The 27,706-nt window shown below is 41.7% G+C and overlaps 1 protein-coding gene across 1 annotated transcript; it reads right to left on the bottom strand.

Annotated features, from left to right (window-relative positions):
* Positions 1 to 27,706, bottom strand: dusp9 (dual specificity phosphatase 9). Its single transcript, XM_002935512.5, has 5 exons — positions 27,474 to 27,706; positions 12,216 to 13,029; positions 9,331 to 9,840; positions 7,627 to 8,070; positions 1 to 2,443 (listed from the first exon to the last, which is right to left on the bottom strand). Exons 3-5 carry the CDS (start codon positions 9,686 to 9,688, stop codon positions 2,139 to 2,141), a joined length of 1,107 nt encoding a protein of 368 aa, XP_002935558.1. The 5' UTR covers positions 9,689 to 9,840; positions 12,216 to 13,029; positions 27,474 to 27,706; the 3' UTR covers positions 1 to 2,138.

Below are 27,706 nucleotides of genomic sequence, written 5' to 3'. Positions count from 1 at the left end.
CACTTCTTAAAAGGGTATTCACATATCTACATTTATTGTAAATAAGATTCAACATTCATCATCTCGTTCGAACCTGCTGACTGTTGGTTGGAAGTCTGACCATGGGTTTATAGAGAATGCTCAGCACCTATAAGAAATGTTTCTAATACTAAATGCTCTTCAGTTTGAGAACTGCAACAAAGTCTGTGAGATAATGGTCTCATTTTAGTAGAATGATGTTCTGAAGTGCTAAGCCATAGCTGCCTTTGGTTAATCTGTGGTTATTCCCAAATATGGGCAAAAGGTTTTACCTACTAAGCCTTTAAAAGGCAATGTCATATTTACTGATTCAGAAAAGGCAAATGGGATTAAGAGACACTAGGGGTCATTTACTAACTGCAAGACTGAGTGGGGCAAGGATTGTGAAGGGAAGGTACTCGCACAGGCGCGTATCCAGAGGGTAGATAGGAGCCGTCCAGAAATGGCCATCTGTAATGTGCCAGTCCTGAAGGTTGAGAGGGCCAGTCTAGATGGTAGGTGAGGCCCAAGTGGAAATCCTGCGCCCAGTCACAAGCAACTCTAGTTTCGTTACTGACTTCCACCCATATGAATATATCTCTGCTTGTTTTTGGTACAGCTATATTCATGAGACAAGGGGACATTCTTCCTTTCACCCCTAACTTGCATGTCATTTAGACACTTGAGTCAGGTAGCTCCTACAGGTGCAGCCTGCAAAAGAGCCCTGTACTTACCATCTGCCCTATGGCAGACGTTAATAGCAGGGCTGCGTTGCATCCACAGCCACTGCACCTTAATGCTGGATTCTTGGATTTTTAATTTGACATGACGTGCAGAGCCCATCTCACCACTGTGTTGTAGGAAAGTGCCTCTTCTGCCTACCCCTATTTCCCATCCTGAGAGCAGAACAATACACCTGCTGCAAGTCCAACCCAAATAAACACTAAGGGCAAGATTAAATGACCCCTACTGTCTTGGTTCCTGCAAAGGAAACATTTGGTATTCCATATATCATCTTATGGAGCACCATTTGTACAGGTTTACAATCTCCAAGTGTGCATAGATGTGTACTCTGTAACAGGCAGTAAATGGCAATACTGGTGGAATGGAGAAGACAAACCCGCAACCATATGTTTAACACTGTTTAGTGGTATTCTTCTCACTGGTCTGTATAAGTCCAGAGCCGAGTAATACTAAATATAATACATGATTGCACAAACCATGTAGCTGTTTGTTAAACCGCACCAGCTCTGTATCTCTTATACTGTGAGAAATCCTGAGTTGAGTTTTTTCATAATATTTATCACTCCCAGTTTGGGAAGAGCGACAGCATAAAAATGATAAACTGCCTTGGTGGCAAAGACCACTGAGACATGCAGTCTGCCTTCTAGTAAAATACAAAAAAAAAAAAATAAGAGTTAAGAGAAAAACATGGCTTTATATGTTCTCGGCCAGCACATGCAGATCTGAATCATCCTGTACATTGAAACTGATCCATTGGGTTCCAGATGGAAATCCCTCGGCACATCCTGCAGTATTCTAGATTCCACTTGCAGAATTTCTCATTCCAGTCAAGCAAAACAAGTGAGTCAGCCCTCGTCGTGATATGTTTGAAAGATGCAGGATCCTGGTTTAAGCTCCTACTTTCAGTTGAGTATACCTTATTTGGACCATCTGGTGCTCTCTTTTTCATCTCAAAAGGAAACAGGTCATAGAACAACACTGACATTTGTTGCTGCACACAAAGATAATACGGACTTGCCTCCTAACTAAGGTCCTTAGTCTAAGGTTGTGCGGCTCAGCAGAAGGTTCTAAAAGTCTAATACTGCAACAGCACACAAAACAGGATGATATATTATTTCCCTTTAAGAACTGGAGCACTATGTTGTCAACACCACCTTGCATCCAACAAATATTCGGACACTTTAAAATTTCACAGTAAAATTACTGCAGATTCTGTGATTGATGAGGAGTCGAGGATCAGCCCTCGTTCATTCTTGTTCATGTTTAAGGTCTACCAAAAGTAACACCTAAGCGTTAATAGTTTTTACTGAAAAAGCTGTTTACGCTCAAATAATAGACAATTAGATATGCAGTATCCAAAATGAATATGATAAGGGAGAAAAAAAATATATGGTTTACTACGTTGAGTCCAAAGAGTCCAACTCAAAGACCTCGTCACTGGATGGGCTAGTGAAAAAAGAGTGACCAGGAGGTCGATTATCTTCTGGACTGCTAAGGCCCAGACTCTTCTCAAAGTCCAACAATTGTCCCATAAAGTTAAAATTGGGCGAGATGTTCGTCTTTTTCCTCTTAACAAAGTCGTAGGCATCATTCAGAGACAGGTTGAGCTTCTGCATGAGGTAGGCCACAGTGACAGTGACAGATCTGCTGATTCCAGCCAAACAGTGCACGAGTACCCCGCAATTGTGGGACGCTGCCTCATCTAGAAATAAACAACATGAACACTTTTAGTTACTAATGCTGGTATTTATCATACAGTCACTGTTGGGTTTCATAGCAAGATAATTGTATTTAAACAACAATATACATAATTGAATTAAACCTAAAATATATAAGTGCTCCCATGACCTTCTCTTGGGCATGGCATAAACAACCACCACAGTACATTATCTAGTACCTATAAGCAGTGTCAGACATCACTTACCCAACCATGTGGCCTATACAATGGAGATGTATGTATTAGGTGAGATGGGTTTGATATGGATGCAGAATAGATTGGTGTATCTGACGTGAATAAAGAAGGTGAGTGAAGAGAGAATAAAAAAAAGTTTGGACAATGGACCTGTGGTTCAAGGCTTCCTGGTGGGCTCCCAGTCCAACACCGGTAATAACTTTAAAGCTAATAGTCTTGCTGAGAAATATTGTAAGTTTCACAGCTAAAGAAGCTTCTTTAGCTCAGCTGGGTGGCTGGGGATTCCCTGGCTTTGGACATCACAGCTAGTATTTACTAGTATTACAACTATTAGTACTATGGTATTTCATTTCACCAAAGCACTTGGTCCCACAAGCCACTGTACTGTGTATAGGCAACCATGTGCCAGTGTGAAAAAGAAACATATTCTTTCTGATAACCCAATAATAAAGCCAACAATATCTGTGCCCTCTCCATCATACCCACACAAAAAAGAGCAGAGAGGTAAAAATAGATTCAGAGACAAAGACAATAAATGGCAGAGGAGGGGAGGGGGGGGGCATCCATTAATGTAACCTTATCCGGAAAGCAGTTAGAATCCAAGCTGAAGGTCAGCTTCAAAGACAAACAGACGCGAGGCAAACATGTCCTCAAGATGCCCAGAAAGATACACACCACCAATTTTTACAACTTAATCTTTATTGTTACCTGTCCATGGTTCCAAATGACAATGCAGTGGGTTTAATGCACGGGTGGTTGAAGTGCACAGCTCTGTTCTTTACTACAAAATCAGTATGAGGCATATTACTGTTGGCTACTGATTTCTATGTTAATTTCACCCACTACTACACCCTGGACATTATCTTTTGTTTAGACAACTGATACACAGATACAGTTAGAGGGAGTCAATTATATTTAAGGGACACTATCTTTTTGTTTTTTTCTTTTATATACTATTGTACGTGATATGAATTTGTATATTTTTCTACATAAATTATAAATATTCATACATAATAAGATTCTGCCACTAGATGCAAGAAGGGGCGGGAATCTAATTATCACAGGGGGGTCAGTTGGTTGATGAGAACAGGAAAAAACAGAAATATTGAACTCTCATTTTTAATCTGTCTATACCACTGAGGAGCCAGCTAATAAAGGCTTCTCTTTTAGGGCTCTGGCACACGGGGAGATTAGTTGCCCGCGACAAATCTCCCTGTTCGCGGGTGACTAATCTCCCCGAGTTGCCATCAGTTGCCATCCCACCGGCGAGAATGTAAGTCGCCGGTGGGATGGCACACGCGGCGGCGTGATTTTGGCAAATCGACGAAAATGCCTTCTGTGATTTGCCGAAATAGCCTGCGCAGCGTGTGCCATCCCACCGGCGACTTACATTGTCGCCGGTGGGATGGCAATTCGGGGAGATTAGTCGCCCGCGAACAGGGAGATTTGTTGTGGGCGACTAATCTCCCCGTGTGCCAGAGCCCTTAATAGACCCAGTTCTAGTAATATAACTACTGACGCATGGGTCATTCGGGAGGAAAGTACTTTTTTAAATTTTTTCTGATGATACTAAATTGTGCAAAACTATAAGTTCCATGCAGGATGCTGCCGCTTTGCAGAGCGATTTGACAAAATTGGAAAACTGGGCAGCAAAATGGAAAATGAGGTTTAATGTGGACAAGTGCAAAGTTATGCACTTTGGTAAAAATAATATAAATGTGAACTATCTACTAAATGGTAGTGTGTTGGCTTTAGTAGCCACAGAATGACACTGCCTGGAATTAGACAACTTGTTAAGGAATGGAGAAGGATCTGAGGGTTTTTGTAACTAATCTAGTAAAGGGGATTGAAGATTTAAGCTATGAGGTTAGACTGTCAGGGTTGGGGTTGTTTTCTCTGGAAAAAAGGTGCTTGTGAGGGGACATGATTACTCTGTACAAGTACATTAGAGGGGATTATAGGCAGATAGGGGACGTTCTTTTTCCCCAAAAAAACGATGAGCGCACCAGAGGCCCCCCCTTTAGATTAGAGGAACGGAGCTTCCATTTGAAGCAGCATAAATGGTTTTTCACGGTGAGGGCAGTGAGGTTGGGGAATAACCTTCCTAGAGATGTGGTAATGGCAGATTCTGTTAATACCTTTAAGAGGGGCTTTGATGAGTTCTTGAACAAGCATAGTATCCAAGGCTATTGTGATACTAAAATCTACAGTTAGTATTGATGTTGGTATATATAGTTTATGTATGTGAGTGTATAGATAGGTCAGTATAGGTTTGTGTGTGCTGGGTTTACTTGGAAAGGTTGAACTTGATGGACTTTTTTCAACCTTATGTAACTATGATGTCATGAAGGACACGCAAAACAGCAACGATTAATTCACGTCCCTACATCTGTCACCGCTTCCCATAGTCATCAATTTGAAATGTAGTGTCTGAACCATACATAGAGGTGTCAGCCCTGCACCTCTCAAGCTGGCCTTTCCACACCATCCCCCATGTTTAATGGTTCAGCGTCAGAGGGAAGGGAAGAGGGGCTGTGTGTTCCTGATATCCCACTGGGTGCTGCTGCCCGATGTAAGAATCTCAGCTTGCCTTATGGCAGCAGCGTTCCTGGCCATTGCTTAGAAAACATACGTGTGATATTAGCCTAAAAACAAAACAAAGAAAAGTATCTTCTAGACTCCTGTTATTGCCCTAAAGGCTCCAGAAAACCTTGACAACAGTGATGTCCAGACTAAAATTCAAAACAGGCCATAACAGCCCCAATCAGGCCCAATAAAAAATACTAGTCTATGGCAGTACATAGACCAGAGTACAAGCATAGTTTCCAAAAAGGTCATCAAAAGAGAAATCTTATACACAAATATCAGCCAGTCACAACACAGTCAATTACCCTTAATGGTTCCCGTTGTAATATTACATAACATGTATCTTTGTATTTCTGTTTTTTTTTATTGTTTTAATGCTAATGTAACAAATAAAGAGAACTTAAACATAGACTGTGTATTGCTTCCACTGTTTTGTTGATTTTGAGGTGAAAAGACAAAATTGATTTAAGGGGAACTTTAAAACAGAGAATGAAAGGAAAGTATGGGAGTACAAATTAATGGAAACTTTCAACTCTCTGGAGAAGGGACTGAACCTGGGCCTGGGATTTATGGCAAATTATATAGATTAAGAACTGCCTGCACCCAGCCAGAAATACAAACATCTGTAGAGACACTGGGCCAGTTAATCACATGGAATTCCATTCACTTCACACTTCAGTAACTTACCCTAATTTATATTGTCACTTTGATCCACATTATCCTGTACCTTATCTGTTTGTATCTGTTTGTCCCTTGCAGCCCCCCCCCCCTGTTTATATGACTTTGTTAACACCTTCCAAACAGATAATCCTTTTTTCTGGGTATTTGATCTATAAGCTGAATGTTGTTTATATATCAGAGAGCACCACAGCTTCATTGTAATCAGCTTGAAAAAGGAACTAAAATGTTCTGAAAGCTTGCTAGTGTTATCTTAGTTAGCCAATAAAGGTATCACCTTTGTACCACTTTTGTTATTTCAAAAGGGTTACCCTGTAAACATTTTTGACTGGCTAAAGGTCCCCATACACGGGCCGATTATAGCTGCCGATATCGGTCCCTTGGACCGATTCGGCAGCTTATCGGCCCGTGTAGGGGCAGAACCGAGGGGCCTAGCCGACCGATATCTGGCCAATTTCAGGCCAGGTTAGAAAATCCAGTCGGATCGGGGACCGCATCGGCTCGTTGATGCGGTCCTCGAACTGACTTCCCCATTGCCGCGTGCAGAATTCGATCGTTTTGGCCCCAGGGCCAAACGATCGAATTCGCCTACATGCCTCCCCGATATCGCCACCCGTAGGTGGGGATATCGGGTGAAGATCCGCTCGCTTGGCGACATCGCCAAGCGAGCGGATCTGCCCATGTATGGCCAGCTTAACACGGTACATCACCTTTTCCTGCAAAAAAAAAGGGGCAAAATGAAGGGAGGAAGGGGGGGGGGGCTTATGGCTACCTTTTTGTATATTATGGTAGGGGCACTGGGATCATCCTTCTATATTGTTCTTGTCCAGCCATGGGGACCAAATTTTTTTTTAAACTTTGTTGGGCTGCCTCTCCTGGCATATAGTTATATATATATATATATATATATATATATATATATATATATATATAAATATATGTGTTATAGTTTCTATATGGGCACTACTTGGTTGACCTGGTTCTCCCAAAACTGTATGGATGTGGCAGACTAGATTATAGATTGTATATATTTACAATTATATGCAAACAAGGTAGATATGAGAGCCCTTTTAGCAATTGTTGGGGCTAGATCAGTGACTTGATTTAGTAACATCTCGGAAGTTAACATAATAGGGGCACTGGTCAGATCAGAAATGTATTTCGCCACTGCTGTCCAGAATCTTTGTATTTTGTTACAAAACCAGAACATGTGGATAAAATCTGCTGGGGATTGGTGGCAGCTGGGGCATTTATCTACTTGGGACAGGGACGTCTTTGCAAATTGGGTCTTGGCATTCTTAGCAGTAATATCACACCCACCACCATAGCCTCCATAAAGTCTGAAGGTGACCTGGAAGAGCCTATAAAAAAGGACTGCAGGTAATAGGGACCTAACTGCTCTGCATGCAGACAGCCAAGCTACTGACTATGCAAATTGTTTCTGTACAGTCAAAGCCCAGAAAATAAGACTTTTTCATTGGAATAAGAGGGTTATTTAACATATGTATATACTTTGGCAGGAGTCTATAGCCATAGACTGCAGTTAAGAGAGACCAACAGCCAGCCGGGCTATTTACTATGCAAGCTCTTAAATCAGCATAAGAGGGTTATTCAACATATGTACAGTATATACTTTTTTTTTTTATTAATGCTGAATGAAAATTAATAAATATTAAGATAATTATATTATTTTTTTTATCAATACTCACCAATAAACTCAATGGCTTCTGGAAAAAACTGGGACAAGTTTTGGCTCCAGTGGTCTGATATAGGAATCTGCTTGTAGTGAAACTCTCCATCCTTCTCAAAGATATTAGGGAGATTTGGGGTGACGTTAAGGATATAGCGAATGCCAAGTTTAGCCAATGTGTCAATGTTCCCAGAATCCCTTGCGCTGCCCAAGTAAAGGTGTGGAAGGATTTGCACAGGGAAAGAAGGTGCCTGGTTACGTGGGCTCATGCCTTCAGAATCCACCCCACTCAAAGGCTCCCTGTCAAGGTCTGATTCGAAGTCTGAGCAGTCAGAAGTGATGGACAACCCTCCAAGTCCCAGCACTGGGGTTGTAGGCAAGGGTGAGTTGCTGGCACAATTTGTGCAGTCAAGATTGGTTTCACAATGGTGAGGAAACTCAGCTTGAAATTTACTGAACCCACCTATTAAAATATGATTAACATTAATTACAGCAAGAAATTGTAGCTACGAAAGCAACAGTATCAAGAGAAAGTGCATATCCATAGTAAATACACCATCTCAAATTGTAGCAGGTACCTACAACTGCTCTAGTCCTGCTGGGGTTCCTGCTACTAATGGTTCAGTAAGTAAAGAACTAATCAACAGTTACTGTAGTTCAGAGTATCTTAAAGGAGAAGGAAAGTTTAAATCACCGAGGGGTGCCAAATGTTAAGCACCCACCAGTGATTACCCAGATGGGCTCTCCTGTTAGCAGAAAACTGCACCAGCCCAGGGTATGTCTGAATAACTTTCTTTCTTTCATATTTCCTCTTCTCACTTCTTTTCTCCGGGGCGCAGGTGTGCACATGTGCACTAGAGAAAGAAAAACAATTTTTCATTACGGCTTTTCAAGTTCGGCTTTTACTTGACTACGCATGCACTGGATGGGCCAGAACGAAAAGAAGATGGAAGAATCTGAAAATGATGGCGGCAAGGATCTTCTGCAGATATACCCTGGGGCAATGCAGGTTTTTAGTGATCAGGAGCATCGGCTCAGGTTATCAGGTAAGAGATTTGAATCACTGGGGGTGGGGCTAAGATTTTGGAACCGCCCCAGTGAATTAAACTTTAGTTCTCCTTTAACCTTTTTTGGGGGTCCCCACATTAAATGTTGGATTTAACTTTGTGACCAAGAAATTGGTTCAGAATTTAGTTTGTGTCTGATTCTATTTGTCTTTTGAGGAAGGACATTTGACTTCATTGGAGGAAATCATGGAGACCCAACAGCACAGGGATGGACTTTTGGACCCAACCCACAGATTAACAATCACTGGTATCAATGGATACATTTAATTTACTTGAAATTTACTTAAAGTATGGGGTTGAAAGTAATATTCTATTTTTTTTCATAAACCAGGGTCAGTGCTGTGCTTATAACTTCTCTCTTCTATTATGGTCTTCTACTATGGATCTACAAGTCTGCTTTCTAACCATTGCTTGGTTTCTATTGACAAAGGAGCTGATCTCGACAAACCCAAGGCAGTAGTTAGCCTGGGACTATCAGTGTCTTATATAATACTAAATAACTCTGATTAGTTTTATTGCACTAATTATACCCTTGGCTTGTGGGCTAACTCTATTGGACCAACGTGTACCTTCTTTTGGCAGCCTTTAGCTTGTACTGTCCCTTGCTATTTTCTGCACCCACAATGCTAAGCATAAGTTGTCACAATGTGATTTACCTTGAAGGTAATAAGCTTGGCATCCTTCCTTCCTAAGCTTATGCAGAAGCATTACAAGAATGGGTTCTTGCTCATCCCCATGATTTGCTTCAAGACTTTCAAGGCTGGATGTGCACTCATCATACAAAAGGGCCACACCCCTTACAGTAGGAGGGGACCCTGGAAGCAGAGAGTGAGCTGACAGATTGCCCTTGCGCAGCCGCCGTAGCATCAAACCAGGCAAAGCCACGTGCAAAGCTTTCTCTACGTGTGAAGAATCATAGAGTTCCCGTGCACGACAGTCTAAAATACGAAGATTTTGCGACACAGAGACCAACTCATCTCTAAGCCATGCTGTTGATTTACAAAGGGACTCCATTGGTCCTTTTTAGTACTCTTAGAAGTACTAGGACAAGGGGAAAAGGGAGAAGGTCCTGCCACCAAAATCCACAATTGAAAAAAGCTTTGCGGCCACTCGTAGCGAGATTCTTCTTTTATTGTTCAGGGCATCTTCTTGAGGAAATGGTGAGTCTAGAAATTAAGAAAAAAACATATTGAAAGTAGGGAAGATCTCCCTATGAATCTCTTTGCGTCTGTGTCTTTGACCAGACAGCCAACCTCATAAACTGACTGTTACATACAACTTATTAAAAGGGTGGTGCCAACCATTAGTGGCTGAGCAATTTAAGTCCATCAATGTTGAGATGGCCTAGAATGAAGAATTACACAATCTGGTTCCAGCCATTCAGAGGATGGAATTTACTTCCAGTTGACTTACATCACAAGTAGAAACAGCAACATACAGGGGCTGATTTACTAATATGGACCAGTGGAGTAATGCATATAAGATCTTTATGCTTTATTCTAAACTAGTTGTCTTATACAAAATACTTGCTGACAGTTTGCTATACGTAACTCCACTGTTGCAATTTAGCACCCATGTTAGTAAATCAGAACCAGATTGCTTGTAATGCAGCTGTTTTCAGAACAGTTTTTCCCTTTCACATAGAGGACAAGACACTCATGCAATTGGTAGTAGACTGAAAAAGAAAATGCTTTTATTCCTGCCCCCATGACAATTTTATGGCAATTTTTTAACTTTTCTGCAAATCTGCCACTAAAACCATGGCTCTTTCTCGGGAAGGTGGGAGAATGTATTATATGGCCAGGCAAGACATTTAAATTGGCATTGTGACTGTGTGAAATATTAAACATGCACTTCAAAGTGTAGTCTATTTTTACTGTACAAGCTTCTGTATGAATTTTACATGGGATTTAAAATAATCCCTGATAGATTGAAATAATGTAACAAGAAAACATTTCAGTCACATGTACAGTGTTTTTACAAATATAAATAAGTGCAATTTTCAGTGTATGCTCCTCACTTCAGATACCTCGTGTCCCATCGCTCAGGAGGAAGCCGGAAGTGGCGAAACGCGTCAGCGGTGAGAGAGGACGCAGAGGAGGAGCACTATACAGGGCAGGACTGCTGAACCCAGGAACGACACTGCAGGTCGTAAACAGGGAAAGAAAAAGGAGCAGCCACCTGATCCATACCAGTGACTCCTGACACGCGCATCCTATACTCTGTTTGTGAGTTTATTGGGAAGTTTTATTTGAGTATTTTATTTAAATTTTTACACACATGGCGTATGCATTTATCCCACAGTAAGTGCACAGAAGGGGAAGGAAAACTGAAAAGTCATGGAATTAACCTAAAGTTGCTAAAGTTGGAACTAAAGTGGTTCCTAACACTGCCTGAAACTAAAAGGTGGGAAAGCAGAGAGTCGTGAGCTACAAGTGAACCAATTGGATGCCATATAAACCCAAGGGGGTCTGTAAGTAGATTGGCAATCGGAAAGGGATATCACAACTGGGCACAAAAGGGTGATAATAAGTAAAAGTCATCACTGGTGTTAAAAAGCACATGGGAGTGCACATTGTGAAGCAATAACAGTATTACACTCTATATTTTTTTTTTCTCTCTTTTTTTCCTTTTTCTTTTTTTTCCTCATAAGACCTCATCGCTAAGTCTAAAGCAGAAGAGGGCACTTTGGAGTATTTTATTGAACATGTACAGTGTTATCAGTACCAAAGCCACAGTCCCTTCCCAGAAACTTTTATCCCACTGCTACTATAGGCACTATCTCGCCGAACTATACCTGCTATCCCACAGCCACAGTCCCTTCCCAGAGGCTATTATCCCCACACTGTTACTATAGGCACTATCTCTCCCTACTATACCTGCTATCCCACAGCCACAGTCCCTTCCCAGAGGCTATTATCCCCACACTGTTACTATAGGCACCATCTCTCCCTACTATACCCACTATCCCACAGCCACAGTCCCTTCCCAGAGGCTATTATGCCACTGCTACTATAGGCACCATCTCTACTTACTATACCTGATATCCCACAGCCACAGTCCCTTCCCAGAGGCCATTATCCCCCATCTGCTACTATAGACATGATCTCTCCCTTCTATACCTGCAATCCCACCCACAGTCCCTTCCCAGAGGCTATTATCCCCCACTGCTACTATAGGCACCATCTCTCCCTACTATACCTGCTATCCTATAGCCACATTCCCTTCTTCCAGGCTATTATTTTATTGCTACTATAGGCACCATCCTTCCCTATTATACCCACTATCCCACAACCACAGCCCCTTCCCAGAGGCTATTATTCCCACTGCTACTATAGGCACCATCTCTCCCTATGATACCTGATATCCCACAGCCACAGTCTCTTCCCAGAGTCTATTATTCCCCAACTGCTACTATAGGCGCCATCTCTCTACTATACCTGCTGTCCCACAGATATCATTCTACTGCACCTGCTGTCAAGTAGCCCATCTTAGCTAATATCCTATCTGCCCTACTATATATATATATATATTTACTTACCTTCAGATGCTGAGATCACTCTGATTAATATGTGTTGAGTGCAGAAATCTTATTGAAAAAATTAATATGTGTCCTCTCAAAAGAATAAAGTCTTTTTCTCTTTATAGATGTGTGGAACAGGGGACTCACATGTCTCAGTTCAGTGTTCATTGGATGGTTCCAGTAAATGCTTTAGTGCCTTTAAATACCCCATTCTATAGACAAATCAAAGGTCCTAGCTAGTGTCCACGTTATACTTTCTTATTGGACTTGATGATCAACTACATACACTTAATTTTAAAAAGATGCCCATAAAACCTTCATGCAGTTAAACTTCTCTACATCTGTGTCCTACAAAAGCAATTAGTGGAACTGTGCATTTCTCTTTTTCTCCACATGGTACTACTTCAAAGGGTTATCCTGGGTACTCTTCGTCATGGATAAAGTGATATAGCTATCCAAAACCACTTGGAATGGCAAGTTTTAATTCAGTTAAAATAGATGGCCACCTCTTTAGCACGTGTCTTTGGCAAGAAGGCATCCAGGAGCGTTCCAGTGTTATGATTGCAATACGATTAATAAAATGTTTAATTCTCTTCAGACTTGGTACAAAGCTGTGAGCAGGAACTAAGATTATCCTACCGATCTGCAAAGGGAAAAGCAGACATAAATGGAATTGGCAAGACTACGCTTGTATATGAAGAATAACGTGTCTTTGGCAAGAAGGCATCCAGGAGCGTTCCAGTGTTATAATTGCAATACGATGAATAAAATGTTCAATTCTCTTCAGACTTGGTACGAAGCTGTGAGTAGGAACTAGGATTATCCTGCCGATCTGCAAAGGGAAAAGCAGACATAAATGGAATTGCCAAGACTACGTTTGTATATGAAGAATAAATAAACTAAGATCAGTTGAAGATGCTTTTGCTGCTTGTTTCTCATGGAAATCCAACCCCCCCAATTTCCTCTGATATTTATATCTGTCTCAAAGCTGTTGAGTGGATTTCCTCTGGATATGACCTCATTATGGGCATGGATGCGATGCAATTCTTTCCTTGCTTAGACTCACATGACAGCCTCAAAGAGGCAGCAAATACACATCAGCATCCCAATGAAGACAACTTATTTAGAGTTTGATTCTACTCTAAAAATGGTTCCATTAGAGTCACCATTTATATATAAAAATACACAAATCAATATTCTCATACTGAACATTTAGAATGAGCCTTCAGCATGTTATGTAGAAACCTACAAGACAGAAAGACTCTTCCTATGTGTTTTTTTAATTGACCGCTCAACGGTTTTTGTTTTTTTCTTTATTACCCTAACCCAGTGATCCCCAAACAGTGGCTCGGGGGGAACATGTTGCTCTCCAACCTCTTGGGATGTTGCTCCCAGTGGCCTCAAAGAAGTTGCTTATTTTTGAATTCCTGGCTTGAGGGCAAGTTTTGGTTTCATAAAAACCAGATGTACTGCCAGAATCTCCTGTAGGCTGACACTCCACATAGGGGCTACCAAATAACCAATCACAGTCCTTATTTGGCACGCATAGGTACATTTTTCATGCTTGTGTTGCTCCCCAACCCGGACAAGCAGAAGATCAACTTTTTAAAATCTTTTTAGAGTTTACAGAACTGTCAATGTAAATAATGTTGTTTAGGAGCTACTGGTTGGGGATCACTGATTTAAACCAATAGAGACATCAATGTGTATTTCAACTAATCTCTTCCTCCAGAATTCTCAACAGGTTCTTGAATTTGTAGCTCATTAAAGTCAATAGAAAATGTGCGCAGTTTCTCCTGCATGTTCACTATTGAGACCACTACTGGGCCAATAACTGGATCACATGGGGAACCATGCAGACTCACAGGAAGAAGAAGTCACCCACACCCCTAAAGCATTTCACAGACAATGGGATATGACTAAACACCAAAAGGCCAATGTTTTGGCCCCATACATGCAGACAATGAGCTGCCAACTGTGGCAACGGCCTTAATATCTTACTACATTGCTGTGGGCTAAAAGGAAGAAAACATATTAAGGTGTTACTATAGCTTAATATACAGCTGTTATACAGAGATCTATCAGAAAGTGCAATTTCAGGATTTTTTTCTGATGGATCAAGTTGCAGGTAGTGAATCTAAAAGGGTAGCTAAAATTGTGTTGATTCTCAGCTTTTTGTTGCAGGTATATTACTAGGGCTCCATTGTGAGTCACTACCAACAGACTAGGGAAGAACAGTCAGGAACCAAAATATTTTAGAATATTTGAGAAAGCAATAATAACTGCATAAAAAACACTTGGTAACGCTGAGCCAGTATTCTACCATTTGCCATTACGATTTCACTGTAATTTATGGATGCTCTAATGACAAATTGTATGGCAATATGTGAAGAGACTTTTGTATTTTTGTCATGCTGGCTGTAAATCATACCTATATTAACCGATCTGTTCTTTTGGTTAATTTCGCACCTAACCCAACCCTTTAAACTAAAGGCATGTGCAGTGAACTTCATTTAACAATGATTCTCTGATCATCCCATCCACTAACCAATTTCATTGCTTTACAATGTGAATTTTGTAACCTGTCCTATTTCCTATTGACTGTTGGGACAATGTGGTCAAAACAATCTTAAATTTTACAATCGTTTGCACCCCATCAATGTAACAATAAGTAGATAATTTTATCAGATTATCCTAAAATCGTTAATTTCACACAATGAAATCTGCCCATGAATGGCCACCTTAAGGGCTCTGGCACACGGGGAGATTAGTCGCCCGCGACAAAACTCCCTTGTCACGGGCGACTAATCTCCCCGAACTACCATCCCACCGGCGAACATGTAAGTCGCCGGTGGGATGGCACACGCTGCGCAGGCGATTTCGGCAAATCGCTGAAGTTGCCTCGCGAGGCATTTATGGTGATTTGCCGAAATCGCGCCGCCGCGTGTGCCATCCCACCAGCGACTTACATGTTCGCCGGTGGGATGGCAACTGATGGCAACTCAGGGAGATTAGTCGCCCGCGAACAGGGAGATTTGTCGCGGGCGACTAATCTCCCCGTGTGCCAGAGCCCTAAAGAATAAGTAAACCTTTTTTTTTCTATTAATAAAATTACTCTAAACAGCTTCCCAGAATTGCCTACCTTTGTCCCTCTGTTCTTTCTGACCTGCCTCCTCAGTTACAAACTGCTGGATTCCTCTACTTCCTTGTTCAGAGTGAAGCTCCGCCCCCACTTCCTTTTAATGCACAGACTGGCTCCTGCTGCCTCCAGGCATGTGCAGAAGGCTCTCCACTTAGACTACAGGTAGTCGATGTAATGAGAGACCTGAACAGGAAGTGTGGGTGGAGCTTCACTCCGAACAAGGAAGGAGAGGAATCCAGCAGCTTGTAATGGAGGAACCAGGTCAGAAAGATGCCACAGGAGGGTTTGCTTTGTGCTTCCAAAACTTGCCTCCAAGCCAGAAATTTAAAAATGGGCACTTACTTTGAGGCCACTGGAAGCAACATCAAAGGGGGTTTGATGAGCCACTCATGAGCTCACGAGCCACTGGTTGGGGCTGCTGCTTTTAATAATGCTTATTCAATAGAGCAACAACTAATGTACAGATAAATAAGTGTCCTTGAAGGCAAGAACATGGCTGCTCAACTGCTGTTAGAGGAAACGTAGATCATTATTCCAATAACCACAATTATAACAAACTTGATAAATCCACCAATTTTAGGTTTATTGCACACAAGCACATTTTCATTTATTTTTAATCTACTGCACAGGTTTTTGGTGGCCTAACCACAAATCTAGCCACTACTGCTAAGGAGCATGTTACTGTTTTGATCTCTCCTCTTCGAGGGTTGTAACATGCATTCTCCTGTTCCGCTACACCCAGGATTTCTTTCACATTCTAACTGAGGAGGAAAAGCCAAGACATTCTTCCTAAATTGTAATATTCCAGGCTAATAACATGCAGTAGGTGACTGTACAATACAAGAATGCACGGTACGCCTTGTCAGTTAAACACAATGACAAACAAAACACTTATTTGTGTGCTTTCTATTTTTCTGGAGGACTATTTAGGGTTATGTCTCAGAGGTCATAAATAGTGTTTTTTTCTAATAATGGATCCTTAATGGATAATTCATGACTTTTCAAAGCAGCTCTTTAACAGCTAAATATTTCAAGTAATGCCCAAGTAATATTTTTTTTTGCTTCTTTTTTAAACACCCCACCACGTCAGAGACCTCCATATAGGTATTATTGCACACAGTGAATTATTTAATGTGAAATGTTAATTGGTTTACTTACAGTATATGACTAGTTACAGGGTAAAAGTGCAACTGCCTGCACTTAATATTCACACAATAATAGATAGGACCAACACTCTCTAACTTATGGGATGGGTTGGCCTACTAGTTGGCCATGCCAGGTATACCACAGCTTTACAGGCTGTCTACATCCTTCAACTGTTGATGCCACTTCAGTCCTTTTCCAGTTTATCATAGTTTGAAACTATAACCACTACCTGGTTTTGAGATCTGGTGGGAAATTGTTAAAGGAGAAAGAAAGGTAAAAACTAAGTAAGCTTTATCAGGAAGGTCTATGTAAATACAGCCATAAGCACTCACAGAAAGGCTGAACTGAGTTCTCTGTCAAAAGATTTGTTGTGTCTGTTTTCCTGTCCAGAGACATGCAGCTCTCTCCTGCTCCCCCCTCCCTTAAGAATGCTAAGAACTCACCCCCCCCCCCCCCTTAGGAATGTGGATCTGAGCCAATCAGCAGGAAGCTTCCTCATAGTCTTACAAACTGAGCATGTACACCAGTCTGGGCCTTGGTGCAGGAGTGAGGCATTATGGTAATTTTCTTTACACAGCTCAGCATTTTTTCTTCCGGTTTGGCTTCTGATCATCTGAACAGGTGAAATATGGGGAGACTTAAGGGCACTATTGAGAGGTATGCCTGCAGCTTGATATAAATTCTTTATTAGCCTGTCCTTCTCCTTTAAGCCAAGGACTGATTGTTACAGAGTTAGTGTTTAAAGGAAAAGGAAAGGTAAAATTACTGAGGGGGGGGGGGGGCAAATGTGATGACAAAAAAGGAAGAGGATCACTTGCTTTCAGGTACCCCCTGGGCCAGTGCAGATTTCTTCTAACAGAAGCACCAATCCAGGGTATCAGGTAAGTAACTAACATTTTGGCACCCTCCAGTGATATACCCTTTTTTTTCCTTTAAATATTGTTAGCAGCCCTGAGATATGGGGTCCATATCTTTTGAAAAGAGCCAATATTTGGAAAGCTCTAGGTCTCACTTAAGCATTTGAGATACTAGAATGCATTCCTGTAGCATCCTGTCATTCAAACCACTACATGTTGGAATTAGGGTTGCCACCCAGCCAGTATCTGACTGGCCTAGATGGCATATTGCCGACGATGGCCAGTGCTGGTATTACAAATTTATAGCCAATATATCTGCCTATAAATGTGTTAGAGTGGCAAGCCTAGCTATAAATCCCTCACTTCTCTAATTCTTTCCATGCCTGATCACCCCCTTTTAAATAGAGTCCAGCCTCCGCCCTGCCCATTCCCCTGCCTAGCCCTCCTACTTCCCCGCCCTTGACATAATCACCTGCCCCCAAGTGATATCACCGCCTGCCCCCCATAGACCAGTATTCACAGTAAAAAAAAGGTGTCAACCATAGTTGGGAACAGTGCCTGGCAAAATTTGTTTTCAGATGGGAAAAAGATATTCTAAATGGTATCTGTTACCAGAAAGCTCAATAGAAAAAAAAGGCATTACTCGGCCAGCACAGGATGGTATCACTCGGGTACAGACATTAAATCTGACTGCATATCATTTCATGTTGTATGTCATGTGAATTTATTTTTTCTGCACCCATACAATGTCGTGACGGAGCACAGATAGCTACAGTGTGCCTGCAGCTGCATGCCATGCTCCTTAACAATGACACTTCATTGAGCTTTATTTATAGGGGAGCCAAAGCCTGATAATGGGTAATGTTTACTGTGGGATGCAATGCCCAGCTAGAATTCTTGCAAACAATAACACTGAATGCAGAGCAAAGACCAAAATAAAAATTGTCCATATAGAATATGTAGGGGTTCAGTGGTAACATTGACAAAATTGGTCCCATTCTTAGCAAACAAGTAGTTGTTGAGTTAAGATGACCATACAATGGGTGATCTTCTACAGCTGTAATCCCCAACCAGTGGCTTGTAAGCAACATGTTGCTCACTACACCCTTTGATGATGTTCCCAGTGGCTTCAAAGCAAGTGCCTATTTTTAAATCTCAGGAAGTACAGAGACACAGTTTTACTCCAAGCATAGCCTCCTGAAGTCCTACAGTCCACATGGGGCTACCAAATAGCCAATCACAACCCTTATTTGGCATCCCCAAGGTGCACCTCAAAACCACAGTCCAAATGGATATATACTGTAAAATTACTACACAACACTACACAATGACAACAGCCAAATGATCAAACCTGCTGATGAACTATTCTGTCAACAATGGAGCCTTGGAAAATAATTTTTTTTAGTTTGGGAACCACTGTCCATAAATAGTCTTTAAATCGGGCCGTGCTGGTGGGTAAACAATGCACATATGTTGCTATGCTGCATCTTTCTTATCTGAGATGCTTGCAGCTTAACTTCCCATCATAAAACCCTGATCTGTTTCCACTATCTGCAGGGCTTCTCCCAGTCATGGTCACAACTAATGACTAAATTCAGTGAGCAGGAGAATCCCTGAAAGATGCCAGGGTAAGAAGCTCTGATCATGCTGGCTCAGATATATACATGCAGGCCTCTTGAGACTGTACCTCCTCACATATCTATCACAGCAGGCAAACGATAGAGTGAATTGATTTTGGAGTCTACATGCTGCGTTCTCCTTTTGAAGTGCTTTTCTTTTTTTTATTGGAACAGAGCTGTTCAACTGTGGCTGAATCTTTTGCAATGGATATGTGGTCATGGCATCAAACAGTCAACTCCAAAATGGACAGAGAGTACACTGGGTTATGCATTTAGATGGGCAAAGGTTCCATGGAGAAATTGTTGTCAATGTTGCTAAATAATCCCACATCACAAAAGGTATGCACTTCAAAACTACCTACACTTTCTGGGCCCTGATATCAGCATCATGGATTCAAGCTAACTTATGAAATCAGTGGGAAGATGATAAGCACAGGGAACTTTTCCAAGAGTAGGGATACTCTTGGACCTCCTTCAGTTGACCACATGCTCTCCAATATTTTGATACGCCTGAGTCTACTGTATGGAATTGAATTCTGGACTTGAACTCTGCTTAACATTACCTGCACTATCCTCTTGAGCAACAGGGGGCTGTTTGAGTTGAGTGCTGGTCTGTCCTGCTGTGCTACTTCGCTTCTCCGTTCCTGCATCTCTCTTTCCTCCGCCTACTTTGTTACTTACGTACCAATGATCATTTAATTAAGGGGCTTTATAAGCCTGCTCCTTGGAATGGGTCATGGCCTCCTAGCCAGATCCTGCCGATTTGTTTATTATCCTAGACTGCTCTCTGTCCTGTTCCTAGTTCCGGAGTTACCCAGTCCCTGCTCTGTTCCTGAAGTCCTTGTCCTGTTTCCTGCCTGCTTGTGTATTGATCTCCTGTTACTGACCTCGGCCTGTTCTTCGGATTTCTCCTTGTCTTCAGCCTGCCCAGACCTTGGGCTGTTTTGGCCTCTCTTTGTTCGTTGCCAGCCCAGATCTTTGTATCTGTATCACAGATTTGGTTATTGTTTGCTGCCTACCTCTGACCATTGGCCTGGTAAAAGGACTTGCTTATTTCTTATACCTTGCTCTGAATCTGTTATATCATCATCATCTTCATTATTAATAAAATCACCTTCTGCAAAATGACAAGTTCCCCGCTTATTACCAAGTTAAATACCTGCTTTACCCGTGTTATACAGCACATAGGCTCCTACCAGCCAGCCATTCACCTGTGGCCCAAACTCACAGTTACGTATTCAGAGAGCCAATTACACATGGCAATTTTTCATTACAAAATGTTTTGGTTCCCAACTGTAGGAGTCCATGTATTCCCCCAACAAACTGAAAACTGATATTGGGGTAGATGTCCCATTTGGCCAAGATGATGGAACTGGGTTTGGCTTCAATTCCCTATAGTGACTTGATTGCTCAATCTGTTGGCTCTTGGATGGTTGGATAGATACCCTAAAACTAGCTTGCGTGAGAGGCCTTCTTGAGAAGAATCAGTCAGAAGGATGGATTAGATAATAAAACTACTAAAAAAACAAAAGCAGTGGAACCAAATTCATAGTGATTTTAAATTTGTAAATGTGTGTTATTGTTACTAATCAGTTGCATCAGATGCTTCTTCTATACCAGGAAAGTCTTCATGATCTAGCAATAGGGTGGAAGCAGACCACCTAACCTTTAGGGGCCTTCAGGCAGAGGTGCCTTGGCAAGAACCTGTGCCCCTCCAAATATTCCACCCACGCCCACTAGTTCCAGAGCACTGTCTGCAGGAGTGAGTGGTATACACTACTATAACAAGTCCTTCTGAATGTATTTTTATAGATGTCTAGCCTTAAAGGGATCATATGGCAACCTTGCTCATACAGGGAAGAAGTGAAATTGATGAATACTAGAAATAAAATGTTTGTTTATGCCAGAAAAATATTGAATGACAAATTCATGATCCACTGAGAGTCAATTTTTCCCATATTTACTCCACCCTGCCTGTAATGTTTTATAGGTTGGATTTACACAGTTTCCTACATATTTCTGAATCTGGCCTTATTAAGGGAAAAGTAACACCAAAAACTAAAAAGTTTTTATAAAGTAATTAAAATATAAGGTACTGTTGCCCTGCACTGATAAAACTGGTTTGTTTGCTTCAGAAACTATAATTTATATAAACAAGCTGCTATGCAGTAATGGAGGCAATTAAAGTAGGGCTAAATGGCACAGGATAAATAGTGGATAACAGATAAGCTCTGTAGAACACATCATATTCTACATAGCTCATCTGCTATCTGCAAGGTAACCTGAGCCTTTTCTCCTTTGAACGGCTGCCCCCATGGCTACACAGCTTATTTATATAAACTAATGTAGTCTATTGAAGCAAACACACCCGTTTTACCAGTAATGGGCAACACTGCATTTATTTCAATTACTTTAAAACACTTTTATTTTTTGCTGTTACTCTTACTTTAACGCCAGCAAAATAAATGAATACTGCCCATAAAGCTTTCTACAAATGTTAAAAACTGCTCTGACTGGGTTGCTTTTTGCACACTTCATTGCATGGCCAAGCAGGTTAAAAAGTCCATGTGTAAAGAATTCTTAGAGTGGACTTCATCCAGAATTTTACCATTATCACCCTAATGACATAGGGGTTTGTGGATGTACATAAAGAAAAACATAATTCTACCATGTATATACAGTAAGTTGTCACACCTCCACCACCTAAAACACACCATTTGTATAGCATATATCCCCTCCGTTCGCCAACACCATCACTTTTTCCTAAAACAAACAGCAACTTTCATCTGGCAGACATTTACATCTGCAAACAGCATATGTGCAAGTTAATGCAATGAAGAATGCAGGCTTACACAGGCAGAGCTTACTTTGATAAAAATCTGCGTGGATTGAGCACAGTAATGGTTAAGCGGAGCTCAGGAGAGGAGGTTAGGTGAAAGAAATAGGAGCAGACAGCAAGAACAGAGTTTCTGTGGGAACCAGCACTGCCAACTCTTCATTGTCTGCTAGACTGGAGGGTGTGTTTAGTAATCTGTGCTGAAAAGAACTGAGCATGCCCACAAGCCAATAGCCAAAGAAAATTCCTGAGGGAGGGGGTTAGAGGAAGAGAAGAAAATATAAGTGATTAAGAGGATGCTGCAGCCTTACTTTTAACCTTTGAACAACAGGAGTGGCAGGTATTTAAAGATTTCTAAGAGGCTGTTCACTGAACTGAAATTTTATGTGGGGGTGGATTACATGTCATACTCAAAATGGTAATTATAATTACACCCTGGCGCAATGGCACATACTACTAAAAAAGTATATTTTTATGACAATGCTTTATTTAGAAGAATCAGGGTTTTGCATTTAACCTGTTTTATGCAACATGTTTTTATAGAGACCTTCATTGTTCAGGGGTATAGTTTTTCTTTAAGCAGAAAATAGTTTAGTTTAACTGTCCTATTATATTGCTCGGAAAATCAAGGTGGGCTCTGCGCTGCACTAAATCCTCTAATCCACTAGCTGCACTACACTTGGAAAAAGGGTTACAAGGGATGGCGAGTTTGACTTCGGAGAAAGGCGCTGGAACAGTCACAACTCTCACTCCTCTTTCCTGGATGTTTAACTGCAGGTTTCCTGGAACTGCCTGTGCGTGATTTCCAGGCTCTGGCTTCACTAAACGGCCTTGGCAATTTGAATGTGCAGTGACTCGTTCGGGACTGAAGAGGCAGAAACCTTTACCTGAGCGTGCTTAGACATGCTGTGACACAGTGCTGTGGGCTGTACAACACAGTTGCCTCCATTTACCTCTCCGCCACCAAAGAGGGGCCTCTTTACTACCAGGAGGAAAAACAAAATACCTTTGCTTACAGCGGGTGCAGTAAGTACCCTCATGGGATACTAACTATAAACAAAGGAGTTATATATATTGGACACAAGGAAGCAGCATGGTGGCACACTGGTTTGCACTGCTGCCTCAGGTTCTAGACCAATGCACTATATGCAAAGAATATATATATATTTGTCAGCATCTTGTGCCTTTAAAATTTGGACCCCAGCAGGAAAGGAGAAGGTTAGGGAATGTATTTATTTAAAGACAGATGTGGATGAAGTTTAGAGCTAACAACCCCAGAATAAGCAGGGGAAGCAAATGCATTTGGGCAAGTTAAAGCCTTGTCTAGGGATTCCTCTCCAGGCGCACGCCTTTTCCACGCTTTATATGCACAGCGTTAATGCCGCTTTTGTGATGTGCTAATTAAGAGATCACATAAAACAAGGTCAGACTGATACATTGATCAATGCTCCACTGGCTGAGTCATATTTCATAGCCAGAAGTGATCTTCTCTATTCCTCATGGCATTTACAGCCCTAGACTTATTGTTGAGGCCCGGTGATCAAATTAACTCAATTTCTCAAAAAACTCTGAAGCAGGAATTTTTAGCGGTGCCCCCCCCACCACTCCTCAAACAGCTGAAAATACTTTGGGAAAGACACACAGAGAACTGTGCCTGGTTTCAATTTCTCTTTTAAACAGATGCATTTCATTTTGTTAACTGTTGTGTTGCTGGTCGTGGCTATGGAACACACTTTTGAAACAATGGGTATTTTTCAGAGTTCTGCTACATGTATTGGAATTAAAGAATTACACCTGGATCCAAGCACCTTTTTGCAGGATTCGGATTCAAATCTTTGGAGGCAGATAAAGATGGGGCAGTCTGATGGAGAGCAAGGGAGTGCTCATGTTTTCTTGCACAAATTGCTGATCTACGATCAGGTTTCCAACAGAAACCCTGTTGAGCTTTAAAACCTGATCTTGGATTTTAAAAAAAAATAAAAAAAGTAAAGGGCCCTGATGTGGGCTTGGCCTCATTCCACTCCCTAACTTGCATGCACAAATGACAGAGCTGGGCGACATCAGGCTGATCTGATCTTTTGGCCCTTGGATGAAATGATTGGATAACAATACTGGGAAAACAGGCCATCGGGGACATGGGCAAGGATCTGGTCCAATGGGATTTTTAAGCCTGCCAGTTCAATATCTGGGTGATTTTTGGCAAGTTATCAGTCAGGCAGGCTTGTTGGTGGGCCCCATAGACAAGCCAATAAACTGCCAACTCGGTACAAAAGACTGAGTGAATTCAGTTGCTGAGTGGGGAATACAAACTGTGCCACCATTGTACTTACCTTTCTCAGAAGCCCCTCTTTAGATTTTACTGCACTGGGCACATTCTAGGGACACCTGGGAAAGTGAAGTTAAATGGCACTGTGGCACTAGTGCTAGTTTTCACCCTAAGCCGGTGTTTATTTTTCCTAAATAGAACACCAGCCCAGGGATGAAACAATGATGTGATTCACTGGGGGGTGCCTAACATATTGCCCCTCCACAATGTATCAGGGTTTCCTGGTCCTTTAAATTGGCAGAAACACTTTTACACAACTGCCATTTTAAAAGAACATTTAGGGCGGCATAATAATAATCTGAACCTGGCATAAGGAAGTCTATGACTTTCATGTTGGATGATTTTCTGGTGCAAATGAACAAAGACAGCAGTGTGAAGGACCACAGATCTGGCACCTCACCCTTTTACAACCGGACACATATCAGATCTACTCCCTGCATTAAGTAATGAGAGTTATGCTGCGGACTGTGCTGGTTACTGTGCAGTCAATACAGTCACGTCATTCTAAATTATTCAGTGATTATCCATTCGCGGCGTGGACTTTATAAATCTAGCTTTAAAGGGGAATGTAGCAACTGATGAAGAAAGGCTGTCTGACTGTTTTTCAGTTCCGGCCCCATTTGTGGGTCCGACATTTGGTCAGCACCTTAGCTCATAAAAAGATTAATACGTAAAAAAAATATGAGTGTATCAGTTTAGCAGTACCAAGTATATCTAGTGCAGAAGTAAGTTTTTAGCCCAATTCATGCTGGATATTCAGAAAAATACACAGGGCGGAGTGCAGAACGAGGAATTATACATTGCTGTGGTGAAATTCACCTCATGTGTACACTGACAGGCAGATGCTGTGTCTGTCAATGCACAGTGTCAGACCTAAGATTATAGGCATTCAAGGCCTGCCCCATCATGCCCTACTTCTTATAAAGAGACCCGGAGAAACTGCCCAAAACAGGCCTGGACTGGCAATCTGTGGATTCTGGCAAATGCCAGAGGGGCTGCTGTAAGGTGCCATAGACACTCTGTTTGGGATAAAATGAAAAAACAGCAGCACTCCGGAAATGTTGTAGAAAAAAGTGACTTTACTCAAGTGCACACAGCAACGTTTCGGGCATAAACCAGCCCTTTATCAAGCCTTTATCAAGGCTTGATAAAGGGCTGGTTTATGCCCGAAACGTTGCTGTGTGCACTTGAGTAAAGTCACTTTTTTCTACAACATTTCCGGAGTGCTGCTGTTTTTTCATTTTATCCTGGATATTGTTTTACCCTGGCTGAGGGTTCAGCTTGCACCTGGGGCTACAATTAGCTGGTTTGTCCATTGTGTAGCACACCTTAATCAATTTATAGACACTCTGTTTGGGCCTCTGTGTACTTGGAATGCCAGGGCCTGCTGCTGTACTGGTTATAGAAGTGCAGGTAAACCCCTGTTTTTGGTAGTTGTAGTTCACAACAACCAATGGATTGCAAATAATAAGACATCCCTGATGTAAACATTAAAGAAAATCAATTGTTAAACAAACTATATTCAAATTGTAAATTTACAAATAAGGAAATTTGTCAACGAAATGCCCTTTCTCTTTTGCCTTTCCATTGGTAAATAGTGAATACTGAGCATGAGTTGCTTGGATTCCATCTCTGGATATAAGTTAGTCAGGTATAATTGCAACAAAAAATGTAGAAATTGACTATAACACTGATAGTTTACACCAATTCTACAACTTTCTGTTTTGCCCTAAATCATTTTACACGTTTATAGCTATACCCCTTAACCCAACAAAATAACCCTGGAATGAAAATACTATGGATAAATGAAATAGAAAATAAAGGCAGAAGTTTAGAAAGAGAACAAAGAACTGTCTCTGCTTGATGATCTACAAAGCTGTTGTCCCTATCACTATGCCAGAACGAGGAAACGGCAGAAGTTACTTGGCCTTTGCAATCCCCTCTTAAATTCCTTTCTGTGGTTCGAGCAGGGTATTTCATCCCTTCACAAAGTCCCCATTATGCCATGAGTCTGGAAAGACAAACTGAGAAGGAATCTGTGTGGAACTGCTGCATCCCTAGCCCGGAATCAAAAGCTTTACAGAGCATGGAAAATTCACTTCTCGCCTCCATACAGAAGAGAGGGAGGAAGAGAACGATCAGGGGGGAAAGAAGAAGGACAGATGGGGAGAAGGGAGAAAGGGAGACAAGGAGGGAGAGCGAAGAAGAAGGGAAGATCGAAACAGGGGAGCAAAGGCAACATTAAACCTAAAGATGTGTCTAAATGTATTTACGTCCTTAATATCCACCTACATAGGCAGCTGCTTCTGATCTTACAACTGCAAAGAAACTTCTAAACCTCTGTCCATGTTCTAAAAATTTAGCCCCCTCCAAATACCCACGATTCTTTATGAATTTGTTGCATGCTTAGGACAATTATAGAGAACGACCACATATTACAATGCTTGTTTTGATACTGGAATACAAATCTTCACCAATTGTACTGCTCTTTTTCATAAATAAGACTGAAATGTGCAGAACTGAAAAGTGTAAGTCTAAACACCGGCATAACTCATTCTTTTGCAGAATCTGGATCAATGGCAAATGGTAATGAGGTTACCCCTAAGGATAGTTAGCAATAAGATCATTTTGGAGCCCCCATAAGCTGTGGGAATGAGGATTTCAAAACTGCTTATCAGTCAGAGCCCCCTATTCCTCCTGGGCCCCTCGGCAGTTGCTGGTCTGCTTCCTTTGTAGTTACGCCCCTGAATACAGCTGCAGGCAGCACCTAATTCCAAGCAGAGGGTCAGGTTCAGGGGATGGCAGAAGAGCCCTTTGGTGCCCTTAAGGTACAACCAATGTATGATATTGGGCAGCAATCTTTAGTGTGTAAAACAGGGATACTCAACCTGTGGCCCTCCAGTTGCTGTTTAACTTTGAAATGCCTCTGGTTGTCAGTAGGATGCTTGCAGTTTTCATTGCCCAGCAGCCACTGCTTCCAGAGGTTAGAAATGCCTAATGATTCAGTTGTTTTAGGGTGAAGACACATTAAGCTACTAGTAGCAGCTACTTTTTCACGGCTACTAAACTCCTGATAATACCTTTCCATAGAAAATACATAGAATTGTATCTGCTAAAACACACGCAGAGAAAATTATCAGTAAATCATCAGCATTGTTTATTTTAGTAGCCACGACAAGTAGCCGCTACTAGTAGCTCCGTGTGTCTTCACCCTTAGCCTTCAGATTTCTTCTGTTGCTTCCATGGATCCTCCACCCTTCCAGCGAGGGAGGACCGACTTCCTTGCATTTCCCCAGAGCCTACCGCCCACTCCAGATGCAGACAGAAGTCCCAGCATTTCAATGGCTTACCTGGCAAGCTGGAGGCACATAGGGAATGCACAGAGATCCTTGTGCTGGATGCAGGCGCCCGAAGGTCAGGGAAAGCAAAGCTGGGAGACTGAATGGGCTTCTCTCTCTGCTATCCAGCCAGGCAAGACTTTTAATGATTTCCAGCACAGCTTGGCGGCGGCTGCATTTCCTCTCTTGCAAAATACTGAGTCCCTTCCTCCCTCCTTCTTTCTTTCCATCACTCCCTCATATCC

The sequence above is a fragment of the Xenopus tropicalis genome, chromosome 8 (assembly GCF_000004195.4).
Source record: "Xenopus tropicalis strain Nigerian chromosome 8, UCB_Xtro_10.0, whole genome shotgun sequence".
In the NCBI taxonomy this organism is placed as follows: Eukaryota; Metazoa; Chordata; class Amphibia; order Anura; family Pipidae; genus Xenopus; species Xenopus tropicalis.
The sequence above is the reverse complement of the archived record's forward strand: the minus strand, read 5'-3'. Positions and strand labels throughout refer to the sequence as shown.